The sequence below is a fragment of the Chinchilla lanigera genome, unplaced genomic scaffold (genome assembly GCF_000276665.1).
Source record: "Chinchilla lanigera isolate Chin_1 unplaced genomic scaffold, ChiLan1.0 scaffold00040, whole genome shotgun sequence".
Lineage (NCBI taxonomy): Eukaryota > Metazoa > Chordata > Mammalia > Rodentia > Chinchillidae > Chinchilla > Chinchilla lanigera.
Window position 1 is genome coordinate 16,786,714 of NW_004955441.1, and position 18,168 is coordinate 16,804,881.

The 18,168-nt window shown below is 38.7% G+C and overlaps 1 protein-coding gene across 8 annotated transcripts in view; it reads right to left on the minus strand.

Moving 5' to 3' along the window:
- The window catches only part of Nrxn1 (neurexin 1), a 947,027-nt gene that overhangs the window by 555,737 nt on the left and 373,122 nt on the right, over window positions 1-18,168 (minus strand). For all 8 annotated transcript variants that reach the window (XM_013517619.1, XM_005391018.1, XM_013517621.1 and 5 more), the window contains 2 exons: window positions 13,254-13,457; window positions 10,720-10,746 (listed from right to left, as the gene is read on the minus strand). In XM_013517619.1, coding sequence (XP_013373073.1) covers window positions 10,720-10,746; window positions 13,254-13,457 — 231 coding nt within the window. The remainder of the gene's footprint in view (window positions 1-10,719; window positions 10,747-13,253; window positions 13,458-18,168) is intronic.

An 18,168-nucleotide genomic window follows, 5' to 3' on the forward strand; every position in this document is an offset into this window, starting at 1 on the left:
CTAAGAAGACCGTATGTGGAGATTCCTGGGAGCTTGTCACCAAAGTGTGGGCTGTGGGCTGAGATTCTTCAGGTAAGATGATGTCAGTCCGGCCCGTAGCAGGACACAGTCATGATCCAATTCGGCATAGCGCATACGGAAACATCTCATGAATGGCTGATTTAATCTACTTTATGCTCCAAGATTTTGTTTATACGTGCTGCCAGCCATCTTTCATTTCAAGAATTTGGAGCAAATACTGCAACATTTTAAAAGAAACTCATGGTGATTATTTTGAAGGTCAAATTATTGAGAAACGATCTACAAATAAATTAAAAATGCACACATCATTAAAATGTATGGCTCAGTGTAAGCTTAGATTATCCTAAGTAATGACAGGATTGGTTTTCATGGTATTTTAACAGAGGATTTTTAATCATTTTGGCTTTCATAAATTGCATAAAGCAAAAAAATCCCAGTAAAAATTTAGAAATTATAAATTATGAAGAAAAAGAAGAAATTCAAATTATCACAATCTTATCAGCCAATACTATAAACTTTCAGAAATATAGGAAAGCAACTTTGTTTTGGTGATTTCTTGTGAATTTCATAATTTATAACTGAAGAATTGTAGATGCTGGATATGTCTTAACTACTTTCTGAAGTAATTTTACTTAAATGATCATGTAGTTTAAAGAATTTCTCAATTACCGAAATATTATTTTTGACTAGAAAATTTTCCCATTGATTTATTGAACTAAATTTTCAGGTAAAAGTGAACTTATGAATACAATATCTACCAAAACATTCCAGGAATCTCATAATCTATGTCACTTTCAAAAATCTTTACTCTTCAAGTCTTATCTATTGTTACTTTCATTACTATTTAAAATTAAATGGACAGATGTGGAGATGCACACCTGTAATTCCAACACTCAGGAGGCTGAGACAAGAGGATCTCCGTGAGTTCCAGGCCAGTCTGAACTACATAGCGAAACCCTGTCTCAGAATATAAAATAAGGGGTGGGGATATAGCTCAGTGGCATAGGAGTTTGCCTGGCAAGCCTGAGGTCATGAGTTCGATTCCTGGTACCAAAAATATATATATATATAATATATATACGTATATATATATATATAAAATTAAATTAAATATATTTTAACTAATAAAACAAAATTTATTATTGTATATAATAATACATTTTTTGTATTATTTGTATATTACAGTATTATTTTGCATTAATTGTATATTAATTGTGTAACTGTGATGTTTCACAGTACGTACGTATATCAGTGCTTGAATATCAATGTCATATTTCTTTAAATATGAGTTATTTCTTTATAGCAAAATCTTTCAGGATGCTTTCTTCTGTCTGGGACATGCTTTTGTTTATGTCAGTACAATCACTGTAACATTCCACATCTCTCAGTTTGCTTGTTTCAAAACATTAGATAAATGCCTCTGCATTTTAAGACAAGGCTCACATGTTATTATTAAATAGTTTTTATTTTATTAAGCCAAAAAATTTTATAATTTATGAAAAATCCATAATACCAATGTTTAATCATGTCACTGTAGTATGTTTCCAGAATGTTTGAGTTTTAATTTTCATGTGCTTAAACTACCCTTTTGCACCTATCCTGTAGATTCTGTAACTGTACCTTTTTATTTACATTGAAAATTTCATGATTTCAATGTTGGTTAATTTTGCTGCATATGTGATAATTACATGAGTGAATTTCCCTAACAACCTACATTCTTTGTATGCAAAGTTTAAGAGACATTTTTAATTCTTACCTTATTTGTACATTTTAAAGCAATTTTAACTAACTTATAGAAAAAGTCAATTGATTTTGAAATTGACTAGACTTTGACATCAGTAGTACTATGCATAAAAACTTTTCTATATTTAAACTGATCTGGCTGGGGATGTAGCTCAGTGGCACACTGCCTGCCTGGCAAGCGCAAGGTCCTGAGTTCAATTCCTGGTACAAAAAAAATGTTATATTTAAACTGATCTCTAGAAAGTATGCTGGAAGGGTGAAAAATCCTCTAAATTGTATGAATGACACAATATCCAAGAAATAATAATCCACTAAACAAATAAGCACAATAAAAATAGTAGTAATTTAAATAATTTTGGACTCTTACTTTCCCTGAGGGAAACTACTTTCAGAAGGCATTGCTGCCCACCTCGCTCTCTGCTTCCACTGACAACAAGTGTAAGACACGGACCAGAGTTCTGAGCACAGTGAACATTTTAACCTCCACATTCCTGAAGATCCCATGCACCCCACTAGTCCCAGTTTACAGAATTTGGCCCACTTGCCCTATGGACCATATGTTAGCCAGGGATATACTGACGAGATTGCAATTCCCAAGGGTATTTTACGGCTGATATTAGAACATCTTTCACAACTGACTACAATTCACTTTTGTGGCAGGCCCGTGTCTGCTACAGCTCCTTGAAGGAGGTGGACCCCGTGCCTCTGCTGCAAGCTCACCGACTGGGTCAGTGGTCTCCTCTGCCACAAAAACTAAAATCTGGCGAGTGACTTAATTGGAAAGCTCTGCCCAGCAGGACAAGGAGAAGTGACCAACCCTCTGGGTTCTCCTTTTAGTTTAAGTACACAAGTTACACAGAGTCAACAGTGGGTGGCAGAACAACTACAAGTGCAACAAACAAAGCACATGCACAGGAAAGGCAGTGAACAGAACCAGGAGGTAGGAAGTGCTATGAGTAAGTGAAAACCACGGGAAAGCGGATGGTAAAGCAAAAGCAGAAGCAAATCAGTAGGAGGAAAAGCACAGCAAGGACAGCAGAAGACAAGCCAGAGGATGAGGAAATGACTGTGAAGCACGGAGAGGGGGCTCTCGGGTGACAGGAGATGCAGGTGGTGTGTGCAGAGGAGGGCAAGGGATGCCTGGCCGTGACAGGAACGTTGTGGGCTGGACAGTTTTCTGTTCCGGAACTCACACCAACATCCCCAAGACTTGTTTTTGCAGTGACTTGAAGTGGTTTCTTACTTAGGTCCTTGCAGGAAACATTCATGACTAACATAACCTGGATGCGAATCTGCTCATGCAATCGTGAAAGAATTTAAGACAATACAAATTAGCATAAAATGTTATAGAAACAATATTACTCTCAAGTGTTGTTTAATAATGTCTTTTAGGAGTTACCTATTTGCTAAAAAGTGAATAGATAAGGATGCTTAGCAATGCTGAGTTCAGGTGTGTTCTCTTAAATGCATTATAAATACTCTTCTTGTTTCACAAGTGACCAATTGGTTTAATACATCTTTTTGTATGCAGTAGTATAATTTGATGTGAGAAGATGCTCAAACAGAATGGCTTCTGAGTTACGGGAAAGTGAATGAGTTTTATTGTAGTGGAACAATATTCTAAAATTAGAAAAAAACTAACTTAAAAATATGAGCCCTAGTACTTCTCTGACACATATGCATAGAAGGTAATGTCTATGTATGTTTGTTTATAAACAGTCTGGTTTCAAAATCTTTACTAAATCTTTACTAAATCAAAGACTTTTAAAAATCATTGATCAAACTTCCTCAAGATCTTCAAAATTTTCATGTTCTGCATCTTAATAAGCCATGGTATCTTAGCGAGACTATGTACATCTTTTTACTGAGACATCTAACCGGACTGCTTCCATTTACCAGGTCTTAAATGCATTCAAGGGGAGAAATCCGTCACCTTTCAAATTATGCATCTTCCTTAGGAAGAAGCAGATCACACTTCTTGTTTAATGATAACATGGGAAGCTGAGATCCATGAGAGTGATACTTGTTTCCATATTCTCTAATTGGTAATGAATCATTATGTTTCAGATTATTGACTTTTCCTTTTGTCAAATTGGAAATGCTGAAACTGTAGAAAAGTTTTCACTCTGTACTTGTTAGCACTAGTACATGAGTGACAGCACTCTCCAAGTCACTGCTGAACATGACTGCTACCCGCGAGATGAGAAGCTGTTTTAAATCCAAGTACTTGAGCTCTGGTTAGTCTTTTAGAATCTGTGAAGTTAATCCTCTATGGAGCTGCATCCTTAGAGGCACAGAAATAAAGAGACCAAACCCTTGAAATACAAAGAAAAAGTATTGTTTTCTTTTAAACTAATTAAATTCTAATTGTACAGTTCACAATAAGACAGGCTAAATGCAAAAGAAAAAAATCGAATAAATGCCAAGAATTAATAATGACTAATTCAATTTTTACTTTTGATTAGCTTGACACATGAGAATAGTTTAAAATGCTACCCCATCATGGACAGGGGCAGGTGGGGTGGAAAGAAAGAAAAGAAGAAGAAAGAACACAGAACAGGGCAGTGGTGAATGTTTAGAATGCATCTCTTTAACAACAAAGAAAGAAGTTGGCCAGCATGCCATGGTCTTTGTTTTTTTGTTTTGTTTTGTTTTGTTTTTCTTCCGGTACCAGGAATCAAACTCACGACTTTGCGCTTGCCAGGCAGGCGCTTTGCCGCTGAGCTAAATCCCCAGCCCCCATGCTGTGTCTTATACACTTGGTGCATAAAAGAAAAGTCCTCTCTCAGACTAATAAGAAAGTATCAAGCTCAGACTGTCTCTTCTGAAACTTTCTAGCTTCTCTGGCAATTTCTACCTGGGCCAGTGGTGGTCAGCAGCGGGCAAGCAGAGCCCTCTCTGTTGGCACAAGAGCCAAGCTGCCCCCGCAATGGAGCGTTGAAAAACAGCTGTTTTTTCTAAGCAAAACCTCAGCTTTCAGGTTTAATTGCAGTGTTGGCACTTTGAGAAAAATAAGAGGGTTCCGGATCCACTTTAGGCTTTTGGTTTCTGGGTCTTCTTTACTCAGTTCATAATGAAAGATAATTTGGTGATTGTATTCAGCTCTAATCTGGATTTCTGCATTACTTCCAGCACAGTAGTTTACATTACCAATAACAAAATGCTGTAGTGAATAAACGAGCCTTGTTTCAACATGAAGTCTCAACCTGCACAAAACAGTAATCTTCGGGAGTGCTGTGACATTTTGTATTTGCATATACACAGTGGCTAGATCCAGCAAAATGGACCAGAAATCATCTACTTTTCAAACCTCCACCATGTTATTTTATTGTTCTATGTAGCCATCCAAATATGCAAGAAAAACCGTACTCTTATGTATCATTTTCTTAAATTTAAATGTGAATAATTCAAATTTCCCTCAAATGTGATTGCCAGTGTGGCATTTTTCTAAGGACTCCTCGGTATGCCCAAACTCCTTTGCCTGTTTTCGCTCCGTACAGCCTGTCAGAAACTCACTATCTCCCTCTGTGTTTTGTATTTGATTCTTCTTATTATTTATTTTTTTTTGGTACCAGGAATCGAACTCAGGACCTTGCACTTGTCAGGCTTGTGCTGCTGAGCTATACCCCCCGCCCCCTTTGATTCCTCTTAAATACTGCTAGAATTAGTACTTTATAGAACTATATTGCCCTTCATATATACATTCAACTAAAGTCAACAGCAAAGATAAACAGAACTCCCACTAGCCGTGCTTTTACGTGTTCATATTTCTTCTTTCCCTGAGCGTTCTCTCTCCTGGCCAGATGCATAGCACCAGTCACTCAGAGGTGGGAGCAAATCAGGTGACAGAGGCACAGAGCAAAGGCGAAAGATTATCTTCTTCAGCCTCCGCTCCTCAGGCACGCAGGGCTGCTCAGAGCTGAAAACGTGCCTCCAGTTCACAAGGGCCAGCCCCAGAAACCTCCTCTTCTCCGTTTAAGTGGCTCGCCAAGGAGCAGCCTGATCAGAGCAATCTAACACGGCTTAAGTGCCACTGGTTGGCATTTTGCATTCTTTTATTGCTTGCTATTTTTATCTACATAGGAAAATTGGTGATAACTAATATCCAAGTGATCCTTCCAATCTGGTAATAAAATGATAATACTGAGATCTTATTATGCATCCCAGACATCCATCAAAGTGTATTTTCCAATAACATACTGCTCAGACTGTTTCTTATCTGTCCCTAGGTAAACAGGGAGGTTAAGTACTTGCCCTTAGATTTCGTTTTGTCTCCAGTACTTGGGCACTGAAGTGCAAAAACAAATTTGAATTCAACCTGTGACATTTTGTCTCCATTAGTATTGTCTGGAATTTTGTTGTTTTTGTACTTGAAGCCACTTTCACTGAGTTACCAAAAGGAATTGGAAGTTCTGTTCAAATAAATGTTTTAAACCCAGAGATCTTTTATTCTTATAAGAAAGTAAAGGAAAGAGCGTTAGAGACAGCAACTTTGGAAATGGAAAAGTAAGAAGAGTGAAGTCCGGAGGAGGAAGAGCAAGGAGGCAGGCCAGAGAAGAGACAAATAAATACACAAGGCATACAGAAAGTCAAACACTGCCAACGAGCAAAGCAAGCCTCAGAGGTCATGAGTTTATCAAAATGCATTTGATATGGGTGTAGAAGCGGCCCCATGTCTTCCTGTGGACAAGAAGGACATTCTGCAATGACTTCATTAGTAGGAAAAAAATAAAAGGTACTGAAAGTAAAAACAAAGTGCATAGAAGCCTTCCTGGGTCTGCTACATAATTAAAGGAGTTAATTATATGATCATTGCAGCTCACCTATAGTTGACAGTAGCAAGGTTAGTTCTCAAATTTCAATATATTTAAATCTTTAAAGACTACAATACTAAAAATTTTTGAGGTTGCCAGAAGAGAGAAAATCTTGGGGCTATTTAATCAAGTAGTATACTATTACAGAGACCAATTTTTCAGAAAAAAGAAATGTGCAGCCTAATGAGTTTGGATGTATTGTTTGGAATTACAGAGCATCGGCTTTAAAACTGATACTACCTCACTGTCTGAGAGATAGAGGTACCGAGGTATTAAACCATGTAGTTTGGCAAACAAAATGGATGCAGAATGTGACCATGTCCTGTATTTGAGAAAATTTCACCGGGCAAAGAAAATTCATTTTGAGGTCTTTATAGTTTTGTTTTTCAAAGACTTATTGAGTCATTTAATACCACGGTCAAAGAAAGAGATTGTTACTCACCCTTTCATTCAAACAATGTCTCTGCTAGTTGAAAGAGCACTTTATTTGGTCTGATTTGTCTTCATTTCACAATTGTCTAGTATTTTGTGTTAGTATAAATCTGTATGATGATTTTTATAAGTAGTCTATAATCTTTTATTAATTCAAACAACGTTCTTCTTTGTGCTAAAAGAATGTGACTGTATAGTTTTTGTCCTCTACTTTATTAAATACCCTTCATTGTTTGGGGAAGAATTTATCAGCACTAAAAGATAATGTCTCTTTTAGCAACTTCAATATAAAACTATTGAACTGTGACAGTTTCCTGTCCTCAATATCGGAGAGCACTGGGAGCAGAGAGTAGGCTAACATCTCTCCATCTCCACCCTGGGCAGAGGAGAAGAGAAAGCCATGGATAATGCATGTCCCTATGCTCCCTGTTCAGTACACGAATTTTCAAAAACTGGTCTAGATCTAATTCCCAGTTGCAGCCAAAAAATATATATTTTAGCAATGATATGTTAATATATACCAATGAACTGAGACGGCCATGGGATTTTGTGAAGGCACATTCTGTCTGCAATCTGAAAGATCAAAGCATTCATTTTGACACTGACATGGCCACTATTCATAGAGATGGCTCTTTTTCTTAAGTACCATATCCACACACAAAAATAATCTTCCATCTAAATGAAAAGAGGCGCCTTTCTTTTTCAGTTAAAATTTCTTGGCAGCCTTTCCACTGAGGGAGAAAATGGTAGACAGAGGTGATCTCAGAGAGATAACTCATTGAATTTAAGTCTGCCCTTTGTCAGGAAATTCACAAAAGGCCATCCCCGGGATGGTCCATGGTGGACCCAGTCGCTGCCTTTGAACTACTGATTCAGGAGTGGCTGGGGAGGAGAGGTACCTGTCACCTCCTACAGTCCTGTCACCTTGAATACACACAACCCACCCCTCTCCCCTCCTCACCCATTCTTCAATACCGAAGATTGGAAACCGTGACACTGCACAAATGCTCTTTTCCTGCATCAAGTACAGATGTGGGAAATTCGGTGGAGGAAGGATGGGAAAGCAGAAGGGGACGACAGAAATCTGCAGAGCAATTCTAAGTAAATAGAGGGAAATTTAAGGTTTCCACTTATTAACTTAGTCTTTAATTATTACTAATGGAAATTTAAGGTTTCCATTAATAATTTAGACTTTAATATTCATTTTCAATGTAAGAAGAGCACTTATGGCTTACATATTTCCCTTGATACTGTCCTTAAAAATGTCAATTTAAGTATTTCATATTAATCTTACAAGATACTGTTGATATCATACCTGTGGTACAATTTTGAGACAGTAGTGTTATATGGCTATGAGTCATTAAAAGTACATTAATCTCATTTCAGAGAAACCTAGGAGTCTGAACGCATAGAATCTATCAGCCTTTCATTAAACTATGAGTTAGACTGAGATACAGATATTTTTAATTTTACTGGGCAACAACTGAACCCCACATGGAAATCTCTTCATCAAATCACTGCTAGCTAGGGCCGTGTTACTGTATGTGTCAATGCCTACCATCTCTCAAAGTTAAATCTTTTTTAAAATAGGACTTTAGCTTCCAACTACATGTGCCCACTACTCCCCAAAAGAGAGAAACCCCACCCCAGAGGAGGCGGAAGCGTTACCTGCTCACTGAGCGTCCTTTCCGGCCACTGCTGTCAACTGAGGGCTTTCGCCGTCCTGTCCGGGAGGTGCACTAAAAGCTCGCCATCATCATGTATCTCAAGTAATTCGAATGTACAAAGTACTCCTAAAGAGGGGAAAACCCACTAACCAGGGAAAAGCTTTGTCTTCAAAGTTATTTCACTGTCAAATATCCAGAGGAGGTTAAAAAAAACAAAACAAAACAAAAAAACTACCCTTAATACCAGAGTCTCACAGTTTTAGCTGAATGAGGGCATAAGTCCAACAAGGATAATTTTACTAGAAAGTCATAATTTAAAAATGTATTGACATCTCTGAAGAACAGAGAATCACATATGATTTGGTTAATTCAACTTACTGTTAGAATTTGCATTTTAGATTGTTAGATACATTTTAAATAGTTAGATATATTTTATAATTATAAAGCTCAACGGTTTATGGTTTGCTTGACATAAATAAAAAATACAGAAGGTGGAATTACAGAAGGAAATGTTTTCCCCATAAAGCTTTTCTGAGATTCAGGAGACATCAGGAAAATAGATAGTTGGACCAGGCACAAGTCTGGCTTTCGGGGAGATGAGGCTGTGAGCTGCCACTTTACCAGCGCTGGAACATTGATTAGACCCACAAAATGTGAGCGCCTCTTCCAAAGGGATAGAGAGCGGGCTGGAGAGGAGATGATAAATACTTGAAAAATTCCATTTTTAGGAGCTTTAAGTTTTTACTTGTGGAAATACTATTTGAGTTTTTTAATCCCTGGCATGCTGCAGTGTATAATTACTTTTTTAATGTTGTAATTCAGTTATTTTTTTTTCATAGCTGTGACTGGGAAGACTCACTTTTATGCTACTTTAAAAATATTAAAATACATGAATATAAATATAGGCTATATGATTAGAACTAGGATAATGTGAACTTTATCAGAAATAAATGGTCTTTCATTAGCAATTTTTTTTTTCTTGGTACCGGGAATTGAACTCAGGATGTTGCGCTTGCCAGGCAGGCACTATGCCACTGAGCAATATCCCCAGCCCTGCCTTTTGTAATTTTGGGACCACCGTGTTGCTCCTCGATGAATGAATTATTGCCATTTGGAAGCACAGCCCAAAGCGAAGGAAATAAACTCTATCCACTTACACTGAGAATTCTTCCAAGCGTCTAGAACAGTATTTTACTAATATTGTACATTTAGAAGTTTTTTAGAACTATTTTGTTAAACAGCTAAAGACTGTGTGATCACTGAAGGAGATCCCTTTATGTGGCCAGCAAAACCTGGAAAAGACAAAACCTAAACATTGATGTAAAGACACACAATGAATTTGCCTGGCAGGTAATACAACCCAAAATAAAACCACAGTCCTCACATCCTCTCACATGTCTAGTCTAAATTCCAACAAAACGCAGTCCATGCATCTTTCCGGACTCATCAATTGGCATGCATATCACAGATTTGAAGGGCTTTGGTTATTTTTTCAAATACATGATTAGGATGTAAAAATTCATTATGTAAATAGTCTTCATGATCAAGGACAAACTCTTTAAGTCCATAATTTTCTAGGACCCTATAATGCAGACAGACATAATCTGCTAGGTAAAACTTTGACTGAGTTTAGAAGGATTTTATAGCAATTCTTAACGTGAGAAAAGTTAAATGTTTGTTTTCAGTAAAAGCAGGGAAATAAGACCCACAGTATTTTCTCTTATTTGGCTTTGATGGAAAGTATGAGTTCGCCAAGATCTGGCAAACTACAAATGCCACTTGGAGCATCTGAAGGTCCGGGCAGGTGTTTGCATCTTCTGTTAAGAGCCTCTCTTCCCATGTAGAAATAGGAACGGCAGTGAGAACGCCTTCAGTTGTACAGATTTCAGAATGAATTTTTACAACCCAGATGATGGACTGGCATACTTCAAAAATGAGGTCGTGACTTTTCTAAACACATCGTTTGGCTCGCTTTCTTTCTCTTGACTAGTTTACATCATAATGGAGGAATAACATTTTAAAAATTTTGAATAGGCACTTACTGGAATTACAGTTAATCCTGATACAATCTAGATGGGGAAGAATAGATGAGAAATGAAAATTTATCCTTCAAGGTAATAGCTGCAGACATCCAATAAAATCACAGTCCACCCTTCCGGGGACAGACACATGCAAATATGGCCACTCCATATCATTATTCTTTACATACTTCTAGAACCCAGATTTATTGTTATAAAACTGCACCATTGGAAACAACAATAGAATGTTTCAAAAATGGCCAATTCAAACAAAGCTACATGGTGACAAATCTAAGTGAACAAAGACTAGTTAACTGTCAAAGATGCTTGGCCTAGACTGGGTGCACCCTTCTCCCCATCTGTGAAAGAACATATCATCACTTTTAGCAAAATTAAAAAGTGCTCCGTCACAATGGGGCGCAGTGCAGGCTCAGCTAGGCTCAGACATCTTGGACCTCTAAAATCTCGGATCCCACAAAGGCCGACAGAACCTTTCAGAATTTGCCGTGGTCAAATGGAGAGCAGGTTAAAAGTATTCTCATCTCACTCTAAGGGTTTTGTTTGTTTGTTTGTCTGTTTATTTTTAAATTTCATTTTCCTGGGCACACTGCAGTGACAGCAGATGTTGGCTGGATGCCATATCTTGTATTAATTGCAGGAGAAAAGAAACAACAGTGTGTATACTGCGGAGCCATTCTCTCGGCCCACGAGCCTACCCCTCCCTTTGTACCTACCAATGTGATCTCTGTGCAGTTAAGTGCTGTGAACACTGCTATTGATTTTCCTTTGCTTATGTTCACTTCGCACAAAGGCAGCTAGTGTACGAAAAGAACGTCTGATGTGGATAACAAAGACTGATGACAGAGGTTATCTTGAAAGAACAACGTAGAGTGTGCTGTGTGTGTGTGTTTAATGTATATAGAGAGACGTATACGTTTTGATCTGGTTTTAACGCCTTTGGGGAACATGAGAAATATAAACCTAGATTCTGTTTCCATATAGCTGAGTTTGTCATGTGTCGTCAACCGCATCAGAAAAGTGGTTGCAAACAGCCAAGGACCAGCAGCTACACAACTCTTTCTACAGAATGCTTTGCTGATGGAAGCTCCCAGGAGGGTTTCCCACTTTGACCAGTAGCCTCTGTACTATGATTAGGCGATGTATTTTGACTGGCTTGTAGTAACCTCTCTTTGTCACTAGAGGGAAATCTAACAGAACGGGAAAGCAGGGTGCTGCGTTAAATAGGTTTTAAAAGCAATTTATTATTGAACTTAATTTTGCTGGTGTTTAATCAAATGAAACTACATGCACTCACATACTGAGGGGTTAGTTTTTGTTCCATGGTTTACCATTCTGCCCAGCACAATTTGAAAATGTACGTAGGGTTGCCACATCCTCCTGGCCTTCTCTAGATCTATGTAGATTCACATTTTATCTTTCTTCCACTGATCGCTCATTTGCCTGTGTGTTTAACACTTTCATAAAATACAGTAAAACCTCATTCATTTTTACTCCTTTGACTTGGAGTGAATTGTCACATTGAAACTTATTGGGCAGAATATTAAATCTCCATTGGGTACGAACAGAGACCTCCCCCAAATTTTTCTTTCAGAAAGATAAAGGTTTTGAAATGCCAAGTTTACAGAAACTGATTTCACATGCTTGGCTGTAAGCTGAAGACAGAAATTTGCATGAAACCAGGTGATCATTAAGGGTGATTCTTATCCATGAATTAAAATCAACCTAGTGAGCCCTTCCCTTGACAAGATTTTCCCAGCTGTTACTTTGTGTTTTTGAATGTAATGCAAAAACAAAACTGCTTACTTTTTTGGAATCTATCGTTCAGATGTTTTCTCTACTCAGACTGACTTTCCCCTCAAACTCATGCAGACTGGTGAGGTTTTACTGTAGCGATGGGCTCCTACTACTACACATAAACAGGAAAGCATTATCTTTCTGTAGAAGAGACCGTGTCCTCAGTGCTCTCATGGCTGTTTGCCAAGGGCCGCAGACTTTGGGCATTGAAGGGTTGTGGATCGCTGTTTGATAGCAAAATACCACCACACAGTACTTAAAGGATGGAGGACCACAAAGGTGACTATTCAAAGGAGAAGCCCAGGAAAGAGTAAAATCAACTGCTAGTCTAGATGGCATCCCTGAAATTTGCAATTTTGCATGTATACCATCTAAGTAAAGTTAGGCAGATTTTCATTGATCTGCCGAGACATCGCCTCTAACCAATCAGAAAGTGAGCAAATACAACAGGAAATTCAGTTTGAGGCCAGTTCAATCCTCATTATTCACATTTTCAGCTCACGGGTAGTTATGGCTTCGCTTTTAATAACCTTCAGTGGTCGAAATCACAAAACAGTAAGTTATGTTAAACATAACAAAAACAAAAAGATGCCCCCCAAAATCTAAATTAATTTAGAGGATGGGAATAAGACCATTAAGTGTTGTAACTTCTCATGACAAACAGGCTACTCCGTAAGTGTTTGCAGGCAGAACTGAACAGACAGTGCCGGGTGTTAGTCGAACGGCGGAAGGCGGGTGGTTACCTAGGTTGACCGTCAGTTTCACGCGGCCCGCGTCCAGCTCCAGCCGGAGGGTGTCCGCAGAATCTCTGGACGTGGTGGCCATCAGAATGCCGTAGGCGCGCTGGGATCGGAAGCGCAAGGACACATCCTCAGCCTCGGTGTGCATCACCACCGGGAGCTGGATTTTCATAAACATGCTCCCATCATAGCTCAAAACCGTCGCCTCTGCAGACAGGAAATGCATAACCTTAGTTCCTGGACACATCAGTGTCAATTTACTTGGAAAGGGGTAAGCTACTGAAGGCTAGGTAGAACCCAACACAATAAAATCAGCTCATCTGCTTAAAAATAAGGTCCTTCCCATGGAAGGAGAAGTCACAGGGTAAGAACAAGTTCATTGGTGAGGTATGAAATAGAGGTAGCAGCACCCCTTTTGTTCCCACATACTTTTTATCTGTAGCATTGACCACGTAGGATTTTAAGTGTGTTACATGAATAGTTCCCTTCTCAGTAGTGGATATCGCGGTTTTTCTCCTCCTCTTCACCCTTCCCTTTCCTCCCTGACCCTTATTTGAGAATTGAACACAGGGGATTTGCACTGGACCCTTTTTATTTTAATTTTTTTTGAGACAGTGATTCACTAAATTGCTAGTTTACTCAAGCTGGCTTCAAACTGGTGATCCTCCTGCATCAGCTTCCCAGCAGGGCTGCTAGGATTAACAGGTGATCACAAATGGAAGCCTGATAATATCAGCAGCAATGGAACCTGTGTTTGTGGACCATGAGGTCACTGCCCAGCATGGTGAAATTAGTCAGCTTTGCACTGGCTCTGATTCTGCAGAATGAGAGGGTGTGGCCAGAAGTCCCGAAGCTTGCCCTGTCACGGAAATCCTGGTGCCAAAGGGAACTACTGTTATCATTTTTTCACAATCTCCACGTTTAAAAGCAACAACAGTGACAGAAGAAATGCCGGTTTGATTTGCACCAGTATAAATACACGGGGCTGAGACCAACACTTCACGGAGGGTGCTGCTCAAAAGGAGAAGTCGGCTGTGTTACCAATGAGGAAAGCACGCTCCCTCTGAGCCACTGGGTTTAACCAGGTATTTTTTTTTAACGCATAAGCTGTACCTTGATTTCACGGTTCACTTAGATGTAAGGAGAAACTTAATCATTATCTATAAGCACAACCCTCGTGTCTGAAAATATCAAGCTCTCATGAAAATGTCGCTTAATTACATACCGTGGTTATATTGGATAAAGATGGGGTGAAATTGAGGCTGTGTATGGGACGGTCACTAAACTAAGGCAGATTAGGGAAGTTGCCTGGTATTATACTAAACATGCAAAGAAATGAATAGCACACAGTGTGTATGAAAACGTACTTTAAGGAGTAGGCCCCCTCAGGGTTCAGCACCATGAGGCACTGCCACCCTGCAAAACAAATATGAACTGTTTTGCACTTTTACTGGTTCTGCTAACTCAGAGTGCCATTTAATAAGAAAAAAAATACAAGCTTCAATTAAAATTAGGGAACTTTTACTACCTTGGCTATTTATATGGCACAACATTAACTTTACTGGTACAACTATCCCCGTTATTAACACTATATTCTAGAGTTGTGGTTTTGCAATTAGCACAAAATCTGTAGTCCTTTTAAGTGACCTATACGGCACTGTGTGTGCTCCCGGCCTTGGCCTTTCTCTCTGGCCTCAGCAGGTAGCATCTCCCCTTCACCTGGCAAGCTCTACCTACACCGCGCTCATGAAAGCATCTGTGGTCCTGTTGTGAAGGGTCTCATCCTAGAGTTCTTCCGTTGGCTGGTTCTTTCTGCGTTCGGGTTTCTTGTCAAATGCTGCTGCCCATTACAGTCATTCTAAGCCATTAACCAGTTCACTCTGTAATGTCAGCACTTCTTCCTCTCTGTATGCAGTAATCTGAATTCACCCTTCCGAATGCACCGGCCTGCAGACGGAAACCTGTCTCCTGGACCTCTTCTAGACCTGCAGCCAGGGCTCCAGGGCCCCGGGCAGGCCAGACACACACCAGAAGCACTGTACGGATTTACTGAATTAACAATCACACGTGATACTAAAGTAGACAAAAGTAGACTTTCTGAAATAGAATACAAAGCTTACAGAAACGCTAACTAAAGAAATTAATTTTATCTACTGCAAAAGGAACCTAATTCCATTAATATATGTGACCAAAATGTATCTTAAAGTCTACTTTTGAGATAATTAGGCTGTCCAGAAAGACTACAAAGATATCTAACCCAGCCTCTGAAAAAATAAAATATGATCTTAAAATATAGGGGTTCTGTATCTTTTTTAAAATTTATTTTATTGTTTTTGTTTTTTCTGGTACCAGGAATTGAACTCACAACCTTGCACTTGCCAGGCAGGAGCTGTGCCACTGAGCTAAATGCTCAGCCCAGGATTCTGTATCATGTCACTGATTTTTTGAATTAGATAAGAGGTTTCAATCAGGTGAGAAAGTTCCCAGTACCCAGTACAGCAATATCAAAAGGAATGAGGTCAGTGTGGGTGATCACTCAATAGCTGTTCAACAAACTAACATGATTATAAAATTGTAGTAAACTCTTCAAAACATTTTTTGAATAACCTTAAAAGAAATTTGATCTTGGTCTTTTGTTTCCCTACACTTAATTTTAAAGCAACAAATATCTCCATTTAAAATTTAAAAAGCCACCAACAACTGTTCAGTTACTTTGGTATCAAAAAACAGTGTCAGATTTCTCCTAGTTATTAATCTACACAACTATTCTCTTGTTCAATAATCATATTCAGAAAACCATTGCATACTCTCCTGCGACATGAAGTTTAATTTGAAAACTAAGAGGGGGTATATCATTTTAAAAATACAGCTGTTGGACAATCGATCAGAAATATATTATGAAATACAGTCCAGAGAAGGGAAGGAATCAGGATTACTGGACTTTAGCATTCTCCAAAATGATGCATGAGTGGAATAACATGGAAAAGTAACACCACTAGACTGCCCCGAGGGCCATTTTGAATAATTCTCAATGTGAAAATAACTTGTTGATAAACACCTGAAAGCTGAAATGATTCCTCATAATTAGTTACTATTTAAATAGACAAGAAATGCAAAATCACAAGGTTGTTGTGTTGAAGTGACAAACAGACCCTAGACAGCCCTCTGACATATGAAGCTTACGCTATCTGGCAGCGCGCTTTAGCAGTGATAAAAGTATTTTACCATGTAGAATATAAAAAGAGTTCTTTAAGAGGCCAGTTCTAGTGCAGTGCTTCCAAGTGGGACAGAAGAACGGCTCCCACTGTCTTCTGCATCTCCTTCTCCCTTGTCATTCTTTTGATGAACTGGCTTCCCCACACTATTCCTTGTCGCAGTCTGAAGGGTACACCTGTCCAGGTTTTGCCGAAAGGTAGTCACATACTGCGATCAACAATGAAAATCACACAGGAAGCCAAGTTATATTGCTCTGGCATCTGTCCCTCCATCTGTTCGGGTTTTAACACACACATTTAAAGTAGACCTCTGATTACATTAAAACTCTTATTTTAGGTATTACTGAGCATAGTTTCTATCACACAAATTGTCTTTCTCCTAGGGTCAGTACACATAGAACAAAATACTATGTGACTTAGTTAAGAAATATTTTGTTCTTTCTATTAAACCTTTTGCTTCCTCAATGTGGGATGAAAAATTCCTACAATTGTGCCAAACTTCTCCCAGTTGTAGTGTTTGATAGTAGCCTACTTTTAAATGACTTTGAATAATTAGCTCCATAAATTATCAACTATTATTCAATAATTACAAAATAGAAACTTTATCAGTGTTGGCTTGTAATTTTTTTATTTCAGGATTTATCATTTGATGCTGTGAGATCCTCAGCCTCGTGAGATGATAGTGTATCCAGAGCAGACGTGCAGGTATGTTTTCTCTTTTAAGATGGGAACTCGGAGGTTTAACCATGATCTTGTGTTTGCTGAACTAGGGGAGAGCTAGAAACCGGACAGAATCCAGACTGTGTGGTTCTGATCATGACAACCATCCCACATGTCCCTTGCTCTCAGGCGGCATCATAATCTGAGACAATTCTGAAAAGCAAAGGCTTCTCACAATATGCTGGTGTAGGCTCAAGGAAGAAGCACACAAAACGACCGTTGTGTCCTAATAAACGTCCAACCTGGAGACAAAGAAATCCACAGAGATTTCCAGCTGACCACATGATAAAAAGTGATGTAACATACGTTCTTAAATTCTCATTTGAGAATTTGTTATTAAATATCTCATTTGTTATTAAATTCTCATTTGAAAATTTGCATATTCTTGCTACCTCGCCTCCTAATTTGGGGAATATCAATTATTGCAACACATTAAAAATATTCCCTTTCTCTCGTGCTGGCTCCAAACACTCTACCGTTTCTTTTGTTCTTGCCACATGTAGTAGCAGAATAGAGCCACAGGGTGGTACACCGTGCATATGTCACCGAAGGCTGTTGTAACTCATGTGACCACTGAGGTACACTTTCCCAGCTGTGCTCAAGGAGGGGGCTTCAGAATGGCGGCTTTCTGTGTGGTGAAAACTAAGACAAAACTTCAAATCCTGTAGGCCCACTAACCCCCTCTTATGCCTAACTGTACTGAACCTTGCCAGCTTTGTTACTGTTCACTCTCTTTTAGCAAATTTCCCAAAGCAAACTAGATGAAGGAAAACTGGAAAGGAAAGAGGAAGAGGACATCTGTAAGGAATATCATCAAACTACACAGAAAGAGCTAAGTTCTGATCAACCCGCAGGAGTCACAATTGGGAACTATGTTAAGGAGAATGAATACACTTATGTGATAAAATACTCGCCCATCTATTGACCTAGCAATGTTAGCCTTTATGTGACACTAAATAATAACAGCATGAACTAGAGACCAT